Raw genomic sequence first — 19,850 nt, 5'->3', positions numbered from 1 at the left:
GCCTATGGGTGTAGGAATTTCCCCCAGCTTTCTCAAAACGGCCTGGGGCAAGATTAGTAACTTAAAATTGAATATACCAGGGCTTGACCTGCAAGCAGGATGTCATGTCCTGCCGCTACTCTTCTGAACCCCAAACTGGGAAATACTGCTAGCAGAGCAGCTCCTGAGCTGAGGTGTGATACAACTGTAGCGGATCACAGGAGTCAGTTTTCACTTGACAAGGTAACTCCAGGGACAGTAAAGTTGTAGAGTCTTTCGCTAAGGCTCACTCAGCCTCCTCAGACAAGCAGAACACGAGCTCCGAGCGGCGGCACAGCCCGCCCCGGCACAGGGGACACCGCGCCTCAGGGGACCTGCGGGGACAATGGCAGCCGGGAGCGCCTCGACAGCAGCCCAGGGAGAGGCGGAGGAACGGGGCGAGGAAGCCCGAGGAGCCCCGGCCCCGCCTGGGCGCTGAGGGAGCCGCGGGAGGGCAGCGCCGGTGCCCGGCGGGCTGAGGGGAGCCGCGCCATCGGCCCGGGGGTGGCCGCGGGGTCAGGTGGCGCCGCCCCTTCCCGGTGACGGCAGAAGCAGAAGTGGAGCCCCGAGAGCGCCGCGGGAGCAGCGGGACGGGACGGGAGCGGCAGCCTGGCAGTGTCCGGCAGTGCCCCGCCGCCGCACGGAGCCGCCGCCCGCAGGTGAGGGCGGCCCGGGGTGCCCGCGGCGGGGAGGGAGGCCCGGCGGCGGCGGCAGGTGCCTTGGGGCTCGGGCGGGGCGGCGAGCCCGGCGTGAGGGAGGCTCTGGGCAGGGCACCGGGGGATGCTCGGGGAGGGGCCGGGCTGCAGCGAGGGTCAGGGAGAGCCGTGCCAGGGCGCTGCGGGCACTTGGGCTGGAGGGGACGAGGGAGTCTGGCGGCTCGCTGAGGGGGCCCTGCCACCCCGCACCTTGTGTCGGGCCGGGCCCCGCCGCAGCCCAGCCTGACGGGGAAGAAGGAAGGAAACCTTGGCAGTGTGGCTGTGCCTGACAGCAGCCCAGCCGGGCTCGGCCCTGCCCGGGCTCAGGGCCGGCCTGGCCGGGGCAGGTGGGCGCCGTGTTGCTGCGGTTCCGCTGCCCTGCTCACCCCGCCGGGCCGCAGGGCGCTGCGGGCAGCAGCTGCATCGCAACGCTGTGCATCGATTGCTATCAGTTACTAGTGCTGCGGTTCTGCACTGGTGTCACTGGTGGATATCCGTCTGGCAAGGTGATGTCCTAAAATCCAAAGGGATTCTGCTCAGGGCAGAGGATGCAACAACCCTTTTGCAATGCCCAAAGCACATGGGAAAGTTTAGAAATTGACCAGAGTGAAACTTTGGATTGCGCTTCTTGGTTAACTTTATGTGTCTGGAAAGCACCTTCTGTGTCATGTGGGTGAAATTATAACTATGGACTCATCAGTGGTTATCCTAGATACTCTTTGCTAGCTTGTACATTTATAGTTTGCCTTTACTACACTTTTTCCACTCTGTATTATCACAAAGCAAGTTACGAGCTGAACACTGACGTTCTGCCAAGAAGGGTTTGTTTCTGAAAGTCTGAAGTAAATGAAGTAAAACTAAATAGACAGGATAGATTAAAGAGAATTCAGGATTTTTCCATGTCCATGTTCACTTGGTTACTTGCAGTGTGTCTTTTAGACTTTTTAGTCAAAATCAGTCAGGCTTTTCAATTAAAACCTATCAGAACAGGTCTCACACAAACAGTAACAAGTGGTCCAAGTTCTGCATATGGTACAGGACACCTTCAAAATTTAGCTCCTGTAATTCCTACAGTCAAAGGGAGAGCCATGTCTGTGTCTCAGCTGAACCTTGTGGCATGTGGTTTCGGTGATTATTAACTCACTTGCTGAATCCTGTAAGTGATGCTGGATCTTTCCAACTTAGGCTTAAGTAACTTGTCAGCAGAAGAGCAGTGATGTTTCTATTACGCACAGCGTCTTGTAGTTCACACTCTGCTGGGTTAGAGGCATCCAGGTAATGGGGTGACAAGGTTCATTACAAAGTTCTGCTGCATGAGTGGGTGGAAAGATTGTTAATTCATACAGTGCAGTGATGGGTGTAAGGAAGGCTGAGGGGCACCTGTGGGTGAGTGTAAGACAACTCCTAATGTTTTAAAGGTCTAATGCCAAGGGCTTCTGTTAGTTCATTTAGTGTCAGGCAGTTCTTAGTGATGTTATTCTTAGACTGGAGCAGGTAGCCAAAACAATCTTGGCGTGGTCAGTTAGGTTGATTAAATATTGCAATATTCTTTCCACCTAAAGTCAAAAATTTGGCTTATGATTTAGGATTTAAGTTAGACTAAATCTGCCGGTTTCTCTGGTTTTGGAAGAAGGAGATCCTTTAAAAGAGGAAGTCGAATATATTATATTCAGCAGAAATTGTTTATGAAGCCACCTCTGAGAGGCAGTTCCTTTGTTCTAAAGGACTTATCTCTCAAAAAACCTGCTGCATTGTCTTTTATTAAATAGCTGTATTTAGAAACTCCTTTTCTTGTTCTAAATCATATTTCATTTAACAGCTATACCTTGCACTGTAAAAGGCAGAGCTGATGTGTATTTTGTTATCACCTCTTGAAAAACTATACTAATTTAAAAGTTCAGTTTTTATTATTCAGTGTAGTTTTTCCATTCTTTCATTTCATTTTATTACAAATCATTGTAGCAAGACAAGATGACCCTGGCTGTCTTTTTAGGTTCAAGCCTGTTGTAATTTAAATTATTATCTCAATTTAATTTAAAACTATCAGTTACATTATGGTTAGAAAAAGCAGAAAGCTGCTGTTGCTTACGATACTTCAAAGTTGTTAGCTCCCTCCCAGTTGTAGGAATGAGGTGCATATATTTTTTCAGTAGTATAAGGAAAGAATGCTCCATTTTGGTATTACTGTAGAAAACCAATATAAACCACCAACTAATGTATATAATGTTTTGCAAAACACGGAGTGAAATGGTTCCTGCTGTAGAACGCTTCAGGTTCATGGTGGGCAGTGTAAAAGAGGCCACCCTGCAGGCAAGAAGGGACTGTTGTGGCTTCTCTGTTAACTTTCAAAAAAAAAAAAAAAAAAAAGATGCTTCTTGAAGTGGTAGAAGTCAAAAAGGGGGTGGAAAAATTGCACCAGACAGCTTCAAAGTCAGAGAGATTGTCCCTAAAGCAGCTGGTGACACGATGTTAAAAGACAATTTAGTGACATTAATGATAGGGAGCAACAAAGAGAGCAGTCAGGAGACAGTGACACGGGGTGAGGGGGAGGAGGGCTGGCAGAAGTTACGAAGGGGAAGCGAGAAGTGCCATGGTCGAATTAACCATGAACACGGAAACTGAAACTGCTTGTGATGGAGAGTAGTGGTCTGAGGAGAGAGGAAGAGAAGCAAAGGAGACGCTGTGGCTGGTGGCTGCATGCACAGAGCTTCTTTCAACCTGTTCTGCTCAGGGATGGTGTTAAGGGGGGTGGCTGGGAGCTCTGTGGCAGCAACCCCTGGGACTTGTGTGACAGTGATGCTCGTTTGTGGATGAAAGAGCAGGTTGCAGAGCATCCTGTTTGTAAATAATCTCACTGAGGAGTAATCAGGCTTGTAGTGAGCTGTTTGATGCAGGGATGTGGGAGACCAGAGAGCACAGAAACTTGTTAATATTTGTGAGAGCTGCTCTGTACACATCCCCCTGTTTTGTGCCAAGATGTGTCCCAAGTGTATGCACACAAATATCTGCCACCCAACATGTAAGAAAAAGTAGGCTGTGTAGGAGAAACAGAGCCATGAAGTTTTAAAAGTGCAATAAACTGAGACTTTTCAGATGTAGCCAACATTTCAGTTTTTGTATTACTCATGTTTTCCCCTCATTACAGTTCTCAAAAGGACAGTTACCTGGTTTACATTCTCATGTAGGTCTCATCCAGATTTAAATTCTAATACAATGCATGAGTTGACACAAGCTGATGTTGCTAGAACTGCCCTCTGTGAAGGCTGTTTGTATCTCCTTTCAGGATGAACCAGGAAGGGTTCATGTTGGCCATGTACCTGCCTTGCACTTGCATGGGCAGGAGTTTCTGTTAGGTATCTAACTACATAAATGCTGTCGTTAAAGAAATGAAAATTTAAAACCTGTTTTAAATATTGAATTTTCTCCCTTTGCTTTCTTACATTTTTTTTTCTCTTCAGGACACTGAAGACCGTAAAAGTTTGATTAAAAAGAAAAAATGGCCAGAAAGAATACAGACTATGGAGTGCTGCCTGAATATGAGAAAAGCCAGATCAAAAGGACCTTGGAATTGGGAACTGTTATGACAATATTCAGTCTTAAGAAGAGCAGCCCAGAAAGGAGGACTATTCAAGTCATAATGGAAACCAGGCAGGTAGCATGGAGCAAGACAGCTGACAAGATTGAAGGTTTCTGTGAGTATTTGTAACATGTACCTGAAGCTGGAGTTACTAATAAATTGATATACTTGTCAAATATAAATTTAATGAGCCTTTGTTAACATTATGAAGCTTTTGGCTGAAAAGAGTTCGGTAATTTGCTGAGAATGTTTTTAATTGTTGCAATGTAGATAAAGACTCTTCTGCAGCTCATTATTTAGGTATCTAATACTGCTTAAATATGATTAACATGCTTTTATCCTGAGACTTGTTTTCAGAGTTTTCATCTTTGAATATTATGGTGTTTGTGTTGTCTAAACTGACAGACTGTTTTCCATCATTGTGTCTTATAAATTCAAGTGAGTAATTATTCTTTACCACTTTTCTCTCCAAAAAGAAAAAAGATCCAGCCAAACATCTTCAAATACAAGGAAACTGAATTCACATTTTGGTATTCCTGGGCAATTTGCCCTCTCAGGATAAAAAATATTATTTAGGACCATTATTTGAAAGTACCAATGACTTAGGAGGATGAATCTGTCACATATTAGGTGGTTTCAAGGTGATATGAGGTGGCCCTGAGCTGGTATTTTCTCTTTAGTTGATATTGGAACTGACTAAACCCACTATTTATAATAAGGTCAGGAAATAGAAGGGGAATGTAAGGCTACATAGGGCTGCAAAAACTAGGACAGAAGAATAAAGTGAGACTAATCCTCAGTTTTTATGAACACAACTGAAGCCAAGAAAGCTCAGCCTGGGCTTTCTGTCATTTGTGTAGCTAATAGTGGTGTAATGTAATTACAGTGCTTGCATATGACTATATGGGAACTTTTTAAAAATTATTGTGAGCATGATTTTACTCTACAACTGCTAAATAGTGTTTGTCTTCAATAAAGGAATTTACTAGTTTGTCTGAAATGCCAGAACCGTTTATTGGTCTGTTGAGGTGTAGATTTTTATAAGGTTTTGGTTTTTTTGGTATAAAACCCCACTGGTCTGCAAGGTTGCAAAGACAGGCACTGAGAACTTGCATGATTTTGGGATTGTTTGAGCAGTTTCTCTTCATGCTCCTGACTTAAAAGAAATAAATTTCTGCTACTGTTTCCATTGGTTCCTGTCTCATTCCTTGTGGAGACTGGACCTGCAACTGGAAATGTGATATAGTGGAAATAAAGACTGGTTGTCTGGGAGGATGTTTCAATCATTGGTGGTGAAAATACAGTCGTGTTTTGGGAAAAAGCAAACAGGTCTGGACACCCAATTAACAGGTACTCTGGATCATAATCTTTCATTGTCCCACTTTCTTACGTGACAAATGAGGGTAATTATCCTTTCCTATAATGATGTGTGTGAATGCAAATACAAGTGCATTGCTGGTATTGTGCCAAAAAAGCAGTCCTGAGAGGGCATGCACAATTCACTTATGACAGCAGTGCTTGAATATTGTTTAGCAAATAAAGCCTGGGGTTACACATAGAGCAATAAGATTCAAAGATACCAGAAGATGACCTCTCAGTGGGGAAAGAAGGCCTCAGAGTTTTCTGACCAAACCAATCTGTGACTGTGTAGCTGAAGACTTGTCACAGTCATTTGCACAGAGGGGATGAATTTAAAGCTGTACAGGCTGGGCATTCCATGTTGGGGTCAACTTTTTCAGTCCTGTCTTGTAATTGTCTTTTATCAAAGCTTCCTGGGGGTGGTGTGTATTTGTGGTAATAAATTAACTAGTTTGCTTTATGCATGGATTTTAATGCTTTGGAAAGAAGGTGAATATTGAAATTTTACTCTTAAACCTAGATGATCCAGCAGGGTAATGACTTGCTTCCAGACCCATAGACAGTCATTGCTAGAACAGGGAATGCAGCTCCAGACCTGTAACTTACTTACCCAAAAGCCTCTCTCCCTGAAAATTGTAGTATTGTAGCAGTTTTTTTGAATTGAGCAACATTTCAGTAATGTATATAATGATGGGAACTTTAGGTCTGAAAATATGTCATACTCTAAAGCACAAATATGCAAAATACTGTTTTATTATCTTAAAAAGCAAATCCCAAACAAGCTGTATTTTGCAGGTATTGTTCCAGAATATGATATGAACAGTTGTTCCAACTCATCATGAACTGTATCTGGTCTACTAGAAATGAAAGTCACTGCAGTTTTAACATGCTGACAGTGTTTTCTGAAGAGGAAGGAAATATTCTATTTATTTATTTATTTAGTTATTTGTATGTTGCTGTTGCTTCTTTTGGCTGAGACTCAGGCTCTCTTTTTACTTGAAAAGTGGAAGAATTACGAATTTGTAGCTTTCCTATTTGATAATTGAATGGAGAAGCATCTTGAATACGGATGTATAGATGAGTGACGTCAAATACACGCTGGTGGATTATGTTGACTTTGTGACAAATAAAATGCATGTTTTTGTTTTTTGATTTTTTTTTTGGGAGTTGAAGGCAGAGAATTATCATCTCAAGTATTTTAATATATTAATATACTTGTGCTGTACCTAATATTTATGATGTGATTTTAATGATTGCTATTTATGTGTGCGTCAGTCCAAAAATAATTAATATTCAGTACGAGTGGGAAAGTTAAGATGGTTTCCTGTTCTGTGTGTGCTATTTTAACTCAAGTTTGGCAACTGCTCTTTACAGAAGGCAGAAAACTCAATGTTTGCATCTGCTATGGGTTTGTGTTTCTAAATCAGATAGTGAGGAGAGTTCTTTAACTTTGGGACACAAAAATAGGCTGCTAATAGATGGTGAAGATGGAGTCCAACTTTTATACTTCATTTTAATACTCTCCCTTTGGAGATTAAGAAAAAAAAAAGGTTTTTCTTTCTCTCTAGCTGCCCTGTATAGTGTTAGGAATTTTGGATGTCACAGTGTTGCTTTTCTTGCTGATGGACTGTAAATATTTGAAGAACACTCAAATTCCTCTAAGCCAGAGTTGATTATAATTATTATGAGGACCTTTTACAAGTTTGGTTAATATTATTTTGGAAGTGATTTAAGTTAAGCCTCACAATAACAAAAAGGCAGCTACACTTATTCTGGAATAAATTGACCCGGTCAAGGGAGAGATGTAGGATTAGCTATACTTATATAAATATTTACACAACCCCATGAGCCCAAAAGTGGCACTGCTGTGTATTTTAAATTGCACTGCTCATGAAAAGATCCCTTTTGTTAAAACCCTGCTAGCATTTCTGTTTAGAATAGAGTGAAAGAGTTGCTAAAATAAAACTATTTCCTGCTCAGTGCAGATGTGTTTTTCTGGATAAGAAACTTCAGAAAACTCTTTCTAGATCCAGGTCTTTGGTGTGGTAAGAAGTGAGGATATACAAAGGGTAGGAAATCTGGTCTAAACAGTCTCTGTCTTAATTGTGTGGTTCAGATCGCACAGTGACCAAGTGCTGGAGATTTTACATTCACCTTTTGAAAGACTTGAGTTGCCACATACAAAAAGAACTTTTAACAAAAAAGGGACTCTGTATTTTCCCCTAAATGAAAGAACACAGGTTGATCGTGTCCTTTAGGAAAGGATATGCTATTTCAACAGTAGATTAGAAGGCACTGTATTTTGACTGTGTGTGAAATAACTTTGAGGTGATGTTTTTTCAGAGCCTAGTATTAAGCAGTTTAAATTCCAAGATTAGTCTCACCTGTCCACCATGATAAGCATTTGAGAGAATTAACTTATTTTTGCTTGAGAGAATGAAAATTCAGTTTCCTCGTACAGAGGGATTTGATTTGCTTAATTAATTTATAATGAGCCCTCTTCTTGCAGAAACTAATCCATGCACACTGGGCAGATAACTGTGAACCTGTGACTTGCCAGCATGATCTGTTGCTCAGGGTGTTGCTTCTTCATGGCTCTGCTGTGTATTTTTATTGTATATTTAACTTTTATGACTGTGTGTGGGTCTGGGTGGGAGCCCTTGGGTCACACAGAGCCTGGGTTGGTTCCCCCCACTGCCGACTGTCCCAGGGGGTGTGTGGGGACAAGCAGAGTGGAAGTGACAAGTGACAGTGTCAGTGTGCAGTGACAAGCAGAGGGGAAGGAAGAGGTGCCCAAGGGTGGGCAGGACTTGCCAGGGCTCTGTGTGGCTGGCACCTGGGGTTTGCTGTCTGAGAGGACCTTCCAGAGCTCCCAAATAAGGCCTCCCAAATTGTGGTTAAGCTTTTATGTGCGCAGGATAAATTAGGGCCCAAGGTTGTATTTAAGCTTGTAGAGCAAGCAGGTGGTGAGGTGTAAATCTTCAGGAAGCTGATCCGTTATGGATATTTCATTCTTTCTCAGATGCAAAGTGCTTTCAGGACAATTATTAAGGGAAAGTTCACAGTGACTAGAGTTGGATTAGTCACTGGAAAATGTGTGACTTTCTGCATGTTCTTCCAAGAATCCCTTGAGTGAAGGGATGATTCACAGCCAGGAGAATTTATGCTTTCAGAAATCTGTGGTGCCTTCCTTGAATGTGCAAGTGTGATCCTCTGTAGTACTAGCATGCTCATTTTAAGGAAGATTCTGTTTGAGGACATAAGATGATTTCTCTGTTTTTTTGAATACTTAGCCATTTTTTTTTTTTCACGTGAAGGGGTGACCTGCTTTTGTAAAATGATATAAACCATATTTTAATCCCTTAATCTTTGAAAAGGAAAGATTACCTGTTCTTTTCATGTTCTTTATTTATTGCAAAAGACTCAAGAATAAAAATATCTAGTGATGATTTAGTTGTACAAGCTCATAACAAGAAATTGGTTTAAATATCAGAGGGCCATGTTTAGAAAAAATGGTATATCAGCTGTGAAACTGCTTTTTCTGTATGCAGACTGAGAGGTCAGGATATAGGTAAGGTTGAGAGAGAAAAGGGAAGAGATATGTTAGTATTAATTTATTCTGAAAACTTCTCAGGGGATGAAGTACCTGGGTTGGGGAGTGGCAGAGATGCAGAACTGTTGTCGATATAATTGCAAAATTTTGAAGCAGAGGAATAAAAGCTATAATTAAATTGAAGCTTTTGATGCCTGCGACATACCACAGTACAATAGTAGCTATTTCTATTTTCTTCAGTCCAGACCTTTATTAATGCAATAGGATTATTTTGTCTTTTTTTTTCATTTATACCAGAAACGTATTTTTGACAATGCATAACATGTTATTTTAGAATTAAAATAACATGTCATTTCACATTGTCTCACCTTTAGTTTTATATGTAGCATTTTCCGAGATTTTGTAGACCAAAATGACCATGTTCTGAATACATCTGCTATCTCAAAATCATTTAGCATTACCGATTTTTGTCTAACCTATGGACAAGTGGTATCAAATGTTAAATTCACTTAAGATTTTCTCTCAGCTGAAAAGAGATTTTACAGAATTTGTCTTCTAGAACATGATTTAAAAAACCCAAGCAATAAAGCCAAGTTGAATTTTCATGTTTCAGAGGTATGTTAAGAAAAGGAGTGTGGAAACCAAAAACAGACTTAGTAAATTCATCTTAAAAGTAGAATTAGAACCTATGGGATGTGCTTGAATTTTTTCTCAGTCTGTAAGATTGCCCTGTGCCTTCAGACTGTGTTACACTGCCAAGCAGGAATCACTAGTTTCTGCCAAATGCTGCACCTGGATATTTAATGACCAAAGCTCATTACAGAAGCAGTGCATCTGTAGTGGAGTCATGTAGGTAATGGCACCAGATGAGGCCACGTTCAATTGACAGGGTGAGGGGAAATGCAGGGATCTGTAATTTAATGTAAGGGCAACCTTTTGTGTGTTGCCACAGGCAGTGCTTTTCTACCTAGCAAGGCTTAGGACTTTTATCTTCATTGTTTTATTTCTTGAATTTTATCCAGCAGCATCTTTGCCTTGAAATTAAATTTTGATAATTTTGTTTTTAAAATCATTGCTAAAATGACTTGCCAAAGAGAGAAAATTTTGATGCTGTGCATCCTTTTGGCTGTCAGATACACTGGGGAACTTCAAAAACTAACACCTAAGAGACTGTGTATGCATGTGGCTTACATTCTTAAACATTGATTTTTTTTTTCCTATAGGTTAAACATGTGAATCATTCAATTAGTAGTATTGTTAATACCAATGTAAATTTCCTCTATGGTGGAAAACTCATTTTTTTTTCCTCATTGGAGATGGTGGTATAAACATGTACAGATCTGTACCTCTCTGGGAGAAGTGATGAGTATCTGCATATTCTGCTGAGGAGTGTGAAATTAATGCTTCATTTGGCTTGAATATTAAACTTGATCTTGCTAATTTCTGATACTGACCTTTGTTTTCCTTTCTGCTAGCAGAATTTCTTTGTCTGGATTTCCTTACTGTTTCAGACTTAAAGTAATAAATAAACTTAACTCACACTGGAAACCCTAAGTCTCTATTCTGTCATTTCCTTTCTGTATTCTGAATCTGTTAAAGAACAATATATCATTGCAAAAGCGAATCCACTTCTTGCTCTTTGTGGAGTAGCTTTGCAAAGGAACATTAAAATTCACCTTTTCTTTTTTTTCTGTGTTTTGAAATGGCTGTATTTCAGTTGCTACCTAGGGGATCTTTGTGTAAGTCTTCAGCTGAGTGCATGGAGCTTGGTTTCTGTGGTCAAATGAAAAAATGAACATGTGTAGCCTCTAGCTCTTTTCAAATAATTTGTTCCCTTTAGCAGCTCAGTTCTGTAATGTCTGATGCTAACTTACAACGACCAGACTTCCTGTCACGGCCAGCGAGCGAAACAGGGATGGAATGAACTGTACAGTCCTGAGCACCCCGAAATTGGTTGATCAGAGTGTGTGTGAGATGTAGGTACTCCACCCTTTCCCCAAAGTCAGGTTTATGTGCCCACATTTTTGTTTTGTTTTGTTGCATGGAGCAGAATGTAAACTTCTTTGGGCACGTATGTAAATTTTACCCTATTTATGTCATTTTGTGGAGATGCTGTTTAACTTTTAATATGGTAACAGTAGCCAGATGTACAGCTCCTTGAATTCAGAGCTCAAACTGGGAAGCACTGTAACATGGTGCTCCACTGAGCAATCCAGTGAGAAGTTATGAGTTTAGCAGCAATTTGTTGTTACTGTACATGACAGCCTTGTGTGACCTGATTACGTAAAACCCTGTGGGTTTAAAAGGTACACTTCTCTAAACCTTGTGTCAGTCACACAGCTAAATCCCCAGAGGACCCCTTGGAAAGGTAGTTGTTGGTGCTTTCTCAAGGTGCACCACACTGTTTCTCATGTTTCATCCTTGTAACTGTGTTTTCAGACGGTTTTGTGGCTTATCTGTAATGACTTCCTTGGGCCGCTGAATGCCTCAGTAAACATCTCTGTTTATATGAGCTGAATTACTTTCCTTGCTACATCTGGACTGCCATGCTGCAGGACATTTCTGCTTTCTTGTGACTTTGGGAGAATCCTCACCTTGTTCCCTCTAGAGTCACCCAAGATCTGTGTTTCATAGCTGCTCTGAGTAAAAGAGGCTGTTAAAACACACCTTGGGTAGTTAATATTTAATTCTGCAGAAGTGAAAGCAGAGCCATTGTCCTCACTAACCGCCATGAAGTACATTTACAAAAGGATACTAAAGGCTTTCTTCATTCACTGGGCACTCATTTGCACACAGCCTGTGTTGCAGTGGGCAATTTCTGCCTTTCTAAAATGAAACCTACTTTGGAATATTTTGTAATGCAGATTGTTGGGAAAAAATTGGTTCTAAGGGTGAAATGTTGCTATATGTATATACACATGAAAATGCAAATATATTTATAGAGAGAATGGCCATCCTATGTCTTGGTGCACCCAGCTTAAGTGATCAAAAGCCCTTCTTTTCTTCTCCAAAATACTGCCAGTAGTTTTCCTTAAGCCTTCTTGAGACTTACTGAAGTTATGCTCACAGCATGATTTCTGACTCTGTAAGCCTCCTCTGAATCTCTCTGCAGGCTTTTTCTTTTCCTTCATTAAGTACATGACTGAGCTCTGATCTGAGCATCATTGTGGCCACAGACACTGAAAGACTCCTGGGAAATTTGGGCATTGAATCAGGAATGGTATCTTACAGAACTCTGTAGTCCATAATAGCAGATTTGGGTGAACTTCTACACTGTTAATGTAGACTTTTCTATCAAGGATACCTTGGTAGGCTGATAGCCTCAAAGGTTTTTTGAGCCACACATTTATATACAATCAGCCTGATATTCCAGCCCAACATTACCTGACTTGACCAAAGGTTCTGTGCCAATTTGCCTTCCTGCAGTGAACTTAGATAGGCACTTCCAGCTCACAGAAGGTGCTCTGCTGGTGCACTGGCTGGTTTTCAGCAGGGTCTGTTCCCTGACCCACCTGTCTTTTCAGGTGCTGAATGGTTGTGTTCTCACCCAGAGGTGGGTGGTGGGTGACACCTGGCAGACAGAGCCAGAACTTCTCCCTTTAAATAGCAGGGCTGGTTGTTCTCTCCTGAAGTGAGGAGCGCAGTGTTGTGTATAACAATGTCATGTTTTTGCAGTTCTCCTCTTGTCATAGCTTTTTTCATAGAATTTGTACCTGCAAGTGTGTGACTGAACTTGATCACTGCTGGGGGGTTATTTGAATGGAGATCAGTGGAGGTGTTGAGGATCAAAAGTTTATTGTCAAGTTCATGGCAATGAAGAGCTCTAGCAGGTGCCCTGGAAGGCGCTGAGCAATTAATCTGTGCAGTCTTTGGAAAGTATCTATGTAGTAGTGTAATGATCCATTGAACTCACCGATTTGCCAAACGACATGCAGCCTGAGGTTCGTCATCTTCAGGCTCTGAACTGCCTCGAATGCACATCCAGATCAGAGCCTGAGACAGGATGGTGATTGAAGGTGCCTTGGAGTCCAGCCTTGTTAAAGAGCCACTTGAGGGAATTGTCAGAATCAATCCATGACTGATGAGGTGGCTAAGGAGATCCTTTCAACCTGGGAAAATAATCACATAATGGAATGGAAGAAATGTAAACTAGTTGTGGGTTTTAGAGTGGCACTAGACTTCTGTAAACTGCTTGGCTGAGGACTGGTTGTGCTGGGCAAGTGTTCTTGTCTTGCTGGATGTGAGTAATTTTCTCTGCATGCCATATTTTGATTCATGTTTCCTTAGGAAATGTTTTAATCTTCTTTCGCCTTTCTGTTGGAAATTGCAAGTGTATTGGGTTTGATTTGACACTGCAAGGTGCATGTGTCCAGGTCTGTGGTTTTTTTTGGTGTTTTGGAATATGTGTCTGGGAAGCTAGAGCAGGATAAATGGCTCTGCAATTTGCATGTAGGATTTAGAAGGAGGGAAGCTCCAGCACTTCAAGGCAGTACAAAGATAGAGTGTCTGAGGTGCTGTGCCTGCAGTTCTGGCACAGGTATGAAATTACATTTTAATTGTTCAGTGACAGATTGTGCTATAAAAAGTTCACAGTAACGCCATAGCAGCTAAGTTGGTACAGTTGATTTATTAATCTGAGTCTGAAACACGTTGCAGCTTTTCCTGGCCTGCTCCTTTCTCAGTATGGTTGGAATCAGCCATTCTGGAGTTAGGGGGCATCATGTGGAGGGTGCCAGGTGACTCCAGATCTACCTGGGGAGGGAGGATGCAGAGCTTAGTGCAAGGCCAGAATTAATGTTTGGTGTGCATGTTTCTTTTTTGTCACTTTGATTCTCTGCCTAGGCTTTTCTTTCAATAATGTGGAGTAATACATCCTAACCAATGTTATGAAATGTCATTAAAATACAGGTAGTTTCTATTCATTTTCTGAAACTATAATTTGCATTTTATCTTTACCGCTATAAAAATTGAAAGAATGTTTAATAAAACTTGTGTTTTGTACATCTGTTTCATTTATTATCTAAGCAAATGTAATGATATCTTGCCAGAATTTTGTAGGATGTATAAAATATGTTACCTGAAAAGAGTTGGAATGTTAAATTTTGAATTTGAGGTTTTTTAGCATAAATATTTTTTTTCCTCTCTTTCACCCAATTTTGTTCTCTTGCTGAACCATTCATCAATTTACTGAATGTTTAGCAATCAGGGTATAGTGAAACTCTTACTGAAAGACCAGTTGGAGAAGCAATAACATGTCTGTGCATACAAAAATCCTTGTGCCTCTATGTAGATACACATATGTTTGTGCAGGAGAAGGGGATGGTGGGCTTGAAAGGCTGTAATGCAAGGAGAAGAACAGTAGAGAGTGTGTGTAACTGAGGGGAGACATTGGGTAAGTCTGTGTGTTTATTTCAGAGGTCAGTGTGAGGTAAGAGCCCCTGGAAATGACAACAGCAATGCTTGTTGTGAAATCTCTTTATCTCTGCTTATAGTTTATACTTCGGGAGGGCCTTTTGTTGTGCTGTTCATGTGTGTGATTTATAGGAGTCTGAAAGGAGAGGTGTGATTCACTTTGAAGTCAAAACTGTGTTTTTCTGCAGGGGTTTGTTGGGTGAAAGGAAAGCAGAAGAGGTGCCTGGGGTTGCACTTGCCAGTGGTTAGAACGAGCCAGCCTGGTGTGCAGTCCCATGCCATTTACTGCAGCCATGCAACCTCCTTCTGTATCCATTTGGATACTTCCTGCCTCTGCATCCTGATTCTTCTTTGCTGATATTAATGTAAATTAGTGGGTTAAGATCAACTTTTTCAGATGGTGACATTTAGGGTGGTAATTTGGATACATCTTTAGGGATCTAAGTGAGACTCTGAATGATATGGGGATCAGAGTCATCATTAGGAGCTTTTGGTTCCTGATCATTTACAGGCACAATGTGTATTTATTTCATAAATTTTCATCTAAATTTAGGGGCCTTCGCCAATCAGATATGGAGATCTTAGGAGATGTTTTCATGGTTTAGAGAGGGAGGCTGAGATATTAAAACTTCTACCTTGAGAATACTGATGCATGGAAAAATTTATTTAGGAAAGATGCTTGTATCCTATGATTAGTTTAGATTAACCTTTGAGGTCTCATTTTCACAGTATAAGTTGTTTAATGACTGGGAGTAAGGAGTGTCTGGTAGAAAGTTTGGCCTGGAATACTTTGCAAAGAATAAGAAGTTCCAAGATGAATTAATGTTTCGTTATCAGGATTTTGTTGATGAACTTCCTCCTTGGTCTGTTCATGTTGGTATCACAGAAACGTGGCATTACACAGGTGGAAGTTTTACCCATTGCTCAGCTCACCCTCTGCAAAAAGCAGACCTGCTATTTCATTATGCTATTAATGGTCTTCTGTTACTGATTAGGTACTCATTTAAAACAGGGGTTTTATATTGTGGCATTGCTAAATGTATGGACAGAAACCCTGAGCTGTTTTCTCTGGGTCTTGGTAGGTCTGATAAACACATTTCAAGAGCAGCAATGAAATGTTTTCCTTCACTCTTCATCCTGTAGCTTGTAAGTCAAGACTGTCCAGAAGTGGGAAGAGCTGTTTATTTCTCTGGTCCACAGGCAGAGCAAAACCACTTCCTCACTTCCTCAGTTTTCTAATAAGTATCTTATCTTGAGAGCACACATATTTCTGTTTCAGTGCTGTCTCACTCCTGTTATGCAGGCCCTGTAGCAAGGGCTTGAGAAAAGGGAGCTGACTTGGGAAAGTGTGTACTCGTGCAGCATTGCCCTTCTGCTGTGCCCCAGTGCATTCCCGTGTTCTCTGGATAGCAGTGAGGTGAAAGTGATAAAACAGGTTATGTTAAATAACACAGATCTCTCTGGAGTTGGCCATGAGAAAATTCACAAACCTTTTAATTATTAAGCTTGATTTTCTCTTTATATTCCCATTTTAAATATTTTTCATGAAGGTACCAGTGACTTAAAAGGTTAGCTGGCTATCTGAGATGTATGTAACTTTTTGGTGGGTAAGGTAGAATTGTATCCTTTCCTTTTTGTTTCTGAACAGTTGTCATGGCAATTGGAAACTACTTGCTTAGAGGTAATGCCATTTGTGAAATCACATCTTCTGTAACCCAAAGGGCCATGTGCATGCACTTTATATATATATATACACATATATGTATATAGCTGTTTTGTATGTGTGTGCAAACTTTGAATTATCCATCTGACTGTTTCAGGCTTGGCAGTTGTACTGACTGAACTTGTTTCCTTTCAGTGGATCTGATGGAAATAAAAGAAATTCGCCCAGGAAAGAATTCAAAGGATTTTGAACGTTGCAAAGCAAGGCACAGAGAAGAACACTGCTTTACTGTTTTTTATGGTACCCAGTTTGTCCTCAACACCTTAAGTTTAGCAGGTACTTTTATCTTCTTTCTTTCTTCTTTAAAGCTACCACTTGAACAAATCAAACACATTGATGGGACAGGAATGCCCAGAATACTGTGGTTTTTAACTTCTGTGGTTCAGGAGTGCACCAGATGCTTAAAATCTGGAGACAAACCTTTTTACTCAGCCCTTCTTGTCTGTGACCTGCTGCATTTGTAATGTTTCACTTTCAAACAGTGCGTCGTGCAAGTGCAGTTTCTGATTTTTCTAGCATGGTAGACTTTTGCTGCTTGGATATCTCCAGTAACTTTTTCAGCTGGAGAGTAGAGGTGACATTGCTCTCTTTAAAGGCAGCTATTCAGTGTGGCCAGAATATTGTCCTGACATTTTTATTCTGGCCAAAATGATTTTGGAAACAATAGCCATAAAAAGTTAGACTGCAGCTGTATCACAGAAATTTTTCTGTCACCCGTGAGCAATTGCAGACTGATTTGGAAAAATGAAGTTCTGGTTTGGGTTATTTGTATGCATGTCACCTGATAATGCTGAACCTCTTCTAAATAAGTACTAGGGGCCCATAAATAAAATTGGAAGGGGATAAATTGAAAATTAAGAGATCTGTGTAAAACAAAGGGAATTTTTATCCTGTATCTATAGAAAGGGTTGGGGCACTTTTTATTTCAGGCAAGATTATCCAGGGTCACAAAACCAAAGATTTTGAAACTAAAAGGGATATAAATTCTTACAGTACAGGCTGAATACAGTTTCTAACTAGTGAAATTTACAAAGAGATTTATTTTCTAAAATGTTTGTAATGGGTCGTTGGTTTAGAACCATACAGACAATTTATTTGGAGTCATAGTTCTCTCTGTCCTGAGCAGGAACATGCTTGCCCATTTAAATCATTAACTTAATTGCAAAATCTTAATGTGAGAAAGGGGGAGTGCTTTGTAAGTGTTTTAATGCTGACAGCTTTTTTTGTTTTATTATTAATGGAATGAATTTGTTATAGGTTGCAGTATTAGAAGACAAGTTTTTTGCAGTTGGATGCTATTGAAATGAAAGACTGCTTGTGACTAATCCATTGTTAGAAGTTATTTAAAGTTAAAAAGTTTCACCATTGTTGACTGAAGCCTGTGAAAATTTTGAGTAGGTGACTGTGCTTACGTGCAGCTGAGCCAAGGACTTCAGCTTGATTTCCCCTAACAGCCCCCACAGTCCCTCCCTCCTCCATGGCAGTTCCCAAAACAGACCTCTGCCAATACTTTGGAAACATTTGGTACCATGAGATGTTGCTGTAATGCTGAACTGCAGAACAACATGATATAACTTTCAATTAAGGGGGAAATCCTTTTCCTTCCCCCTTAAGGGCTTTTTCGTGGTTTCTTAAAACAATATAAAAGAATTGTTACTTGAAGGGAATGGTAGCTGTCATAAAGGGCAGAATTGTCTTGGGAGAAGAATTGGTTTGGCAGTGGTAGTGAGTGTTCTTTCTGAAATTGTAACTAACTGAAAAATATTTCCATGGGGAGCTGAGGCTGGGCTCCAGCTTCATCCTTGGGGGATAAAGCATTGTTTGAAAGTATGTTTAAATAAAATGTAATCTTCACCTTTTGAGAAAATGGTTTGCTTTGAAGGCTGTTAAAAGATTTCAGCTCCTGTGTGAAAATAATTTTTCAGAGCTGGTTTAATTGAAGAATGCCTTCATGAAATTTCAGAGTCAGCCTGCTAAATCAAATGGACTTTGCCCAGCTGAGGGCTGTAATGATTGCATCTCATGCAAGTTTCTTTCAGCTTAGCTGGTATTTCCTAGGGAAAGCTGTGCCCAGCAGGCAGTTTCTCATCTTGCTTCTGTTGGGTTGAAGAATTACTAAATGCAATCATGATAAATGATGGGAAGGGCTCTTTTGGTTTGGGAAATCAAAAGGCAAACTAAAGTTTTAAACAAAACAAGGCAGTGATACACTAATTTGCAGGGTTGGGAGGAAGATGTACCTGGCTTCCAATGCTAATTCATGTAAGGAATTTTAGGCCATTTTTTAACTTGTACTAAAATGTGTTCTATATAAGCTACTCCAGTTTTATACATTGCTCTCTTTCTGTACCTCTTATGTGAGTTTAGTCTGGAACAATCTGTGCTTAGAGGCATGGTTAAGATAGATAGGAGGTGGTTATGTCCATCAAAAGCCAATATATTGCAATTTTATTGTAGGTTGCTGGGAATATAATGAGCCATTTTTATGCTATGGCAGTACTGAGTTCTTTTGCTTGTGCACTTCAAGTTGCTCTGATCTGGGTCCTGGGCTTTTGCCACTTTGGAGACAGGAGATAAGAGAATGAATTTTGATTTTGTTACTACAGGAGCTCAGGAGTAGTTTTATAGTGTTTTTGCTGAAATAGTGAAACTTTCTTACTCTGATAAGCAGCCTTCTAAAAGCAGGTATTTTTTTGTCAGGGCTTACTTACCCCCAGATTTATGCTGTTTTTTATTAGTTTTATTAGTAGCAACATGAAATTATGGAATGAGATTTATCGAAGATGAAGGTTAGTCAGCAGCTTTGTATACTGGGGTTTATCTCAACAAGTCATGTCTTGGTTTTATGTTGATTTTGTTTTGATGTTTACCATAGTGTATTTTTTTCAGCTGATTCTAAAGATGATACTGATAAATGGTTGTGTGGCTTGAATATCTTGTATCAAGAGGTCATGAGTGCTCCCACACCTGCCATCACAGAGAGGTATGTGGACATATTTTCACTCTGTGAGACTGTATGCCTCTTGGGAATTGAAAGTGGAAAATCTGAATGAGATTTTTAAGGTGCAACAAGTGGCGCTTGCCAGTTACACTAACAACACTCTCCAGTTAGTGCATGACACTGAAAGCTCATGTGGAAATTCTCAATGTCTATTTTGCTACATATGTGCTCTGGAGTCACACTCTGCTTCACACATTAATGTGAACTTGCAATTTACCTTGTTCTGTGCACCCAAACCAAAATTTCTTGGTGAGATCACCAGAACAGCTGGTGTTCGTATGTTGGCTTCTTGGAAAATACAAATGTCAGCTGTACGATGGTGAAACTGCACCCTTAATCTTCTGAGGATGTTGAGTGTGAAACTGCTCATGCTCAGATTGCCAGTTCTGTTGCCAAGGTTTCAGCGATGTCTCTATACCCCATAGCTTTTCATCACTGCTAGCATTTTTGGTTGTGTTCACTGCTGTTACCTCTTGTGAGGATATGCTCTGCCCTCGCTTGCTCCATGACCA

General features: G+C 40.7%; 1 protein-coding gene across 3 annotated transcripts in view; it reads left to right on the top strand.

Annotated features, from left to right (window-relative positions):
- The first annotated feature begins 504 nt into the window (after nucleotides 1-504).
- The window catches only part of PLCG2 (phospholipase C gamma 2), a 55,804-nt gene continuing 36,458 nt past the window's right edge, over nucleotides 505-19,850 (top strand). The window contains exons 1-4 of one of the 3 annotated variants that reach the window (XM_085071469.1): nucleotides 505-732; nucleotides 4,172-4,405; nucleotides 16,473-16,613; nucleotides 19,227-19,320. In XM_085071469.1, the coding sequence (XP_084927595.1) occupies nucleotides 4,210-4,405; nucleotides 16,473-16,613; nucleotides 19,227-19,320 (431 nt within the window). In that variant the 5' untranslated portion in view covers nucleotides 505-732; nucleotides 4,172-4,209. Of the gene's footprint in view, nucleotides 733-3,395; nucleotides 3,555-4,171; nucleotides 4,406-16,472; nucleotides 16,614-19,226; nucleotides 19,321-19,850 lie in introns of those variants that run through there. The other 2 variants (XM_085071467.1, XM_085071470.1) reach the window with 2 other exon arrangements.

Source organism: Lichenostomus cassidix, chromosome 11, assembly GCF_008360975.1.
Source record: "Lichenostomus cassidix isolate B80296 chromosome 11, HeHo_3.0, whole genome shotgun sequence".
Lineage (NCBI taxonomy): Eukaryota > Metazoa > Chordata > Aves > Passeriformes > Meliphagidae > Lichenostomus > Lichenostomus cassidix.
The sequence above is the reverse complement of the archived record's forward strand: the minus strand, read 5'-3'. Positions and strand labels throughout refer to the sequence as shown.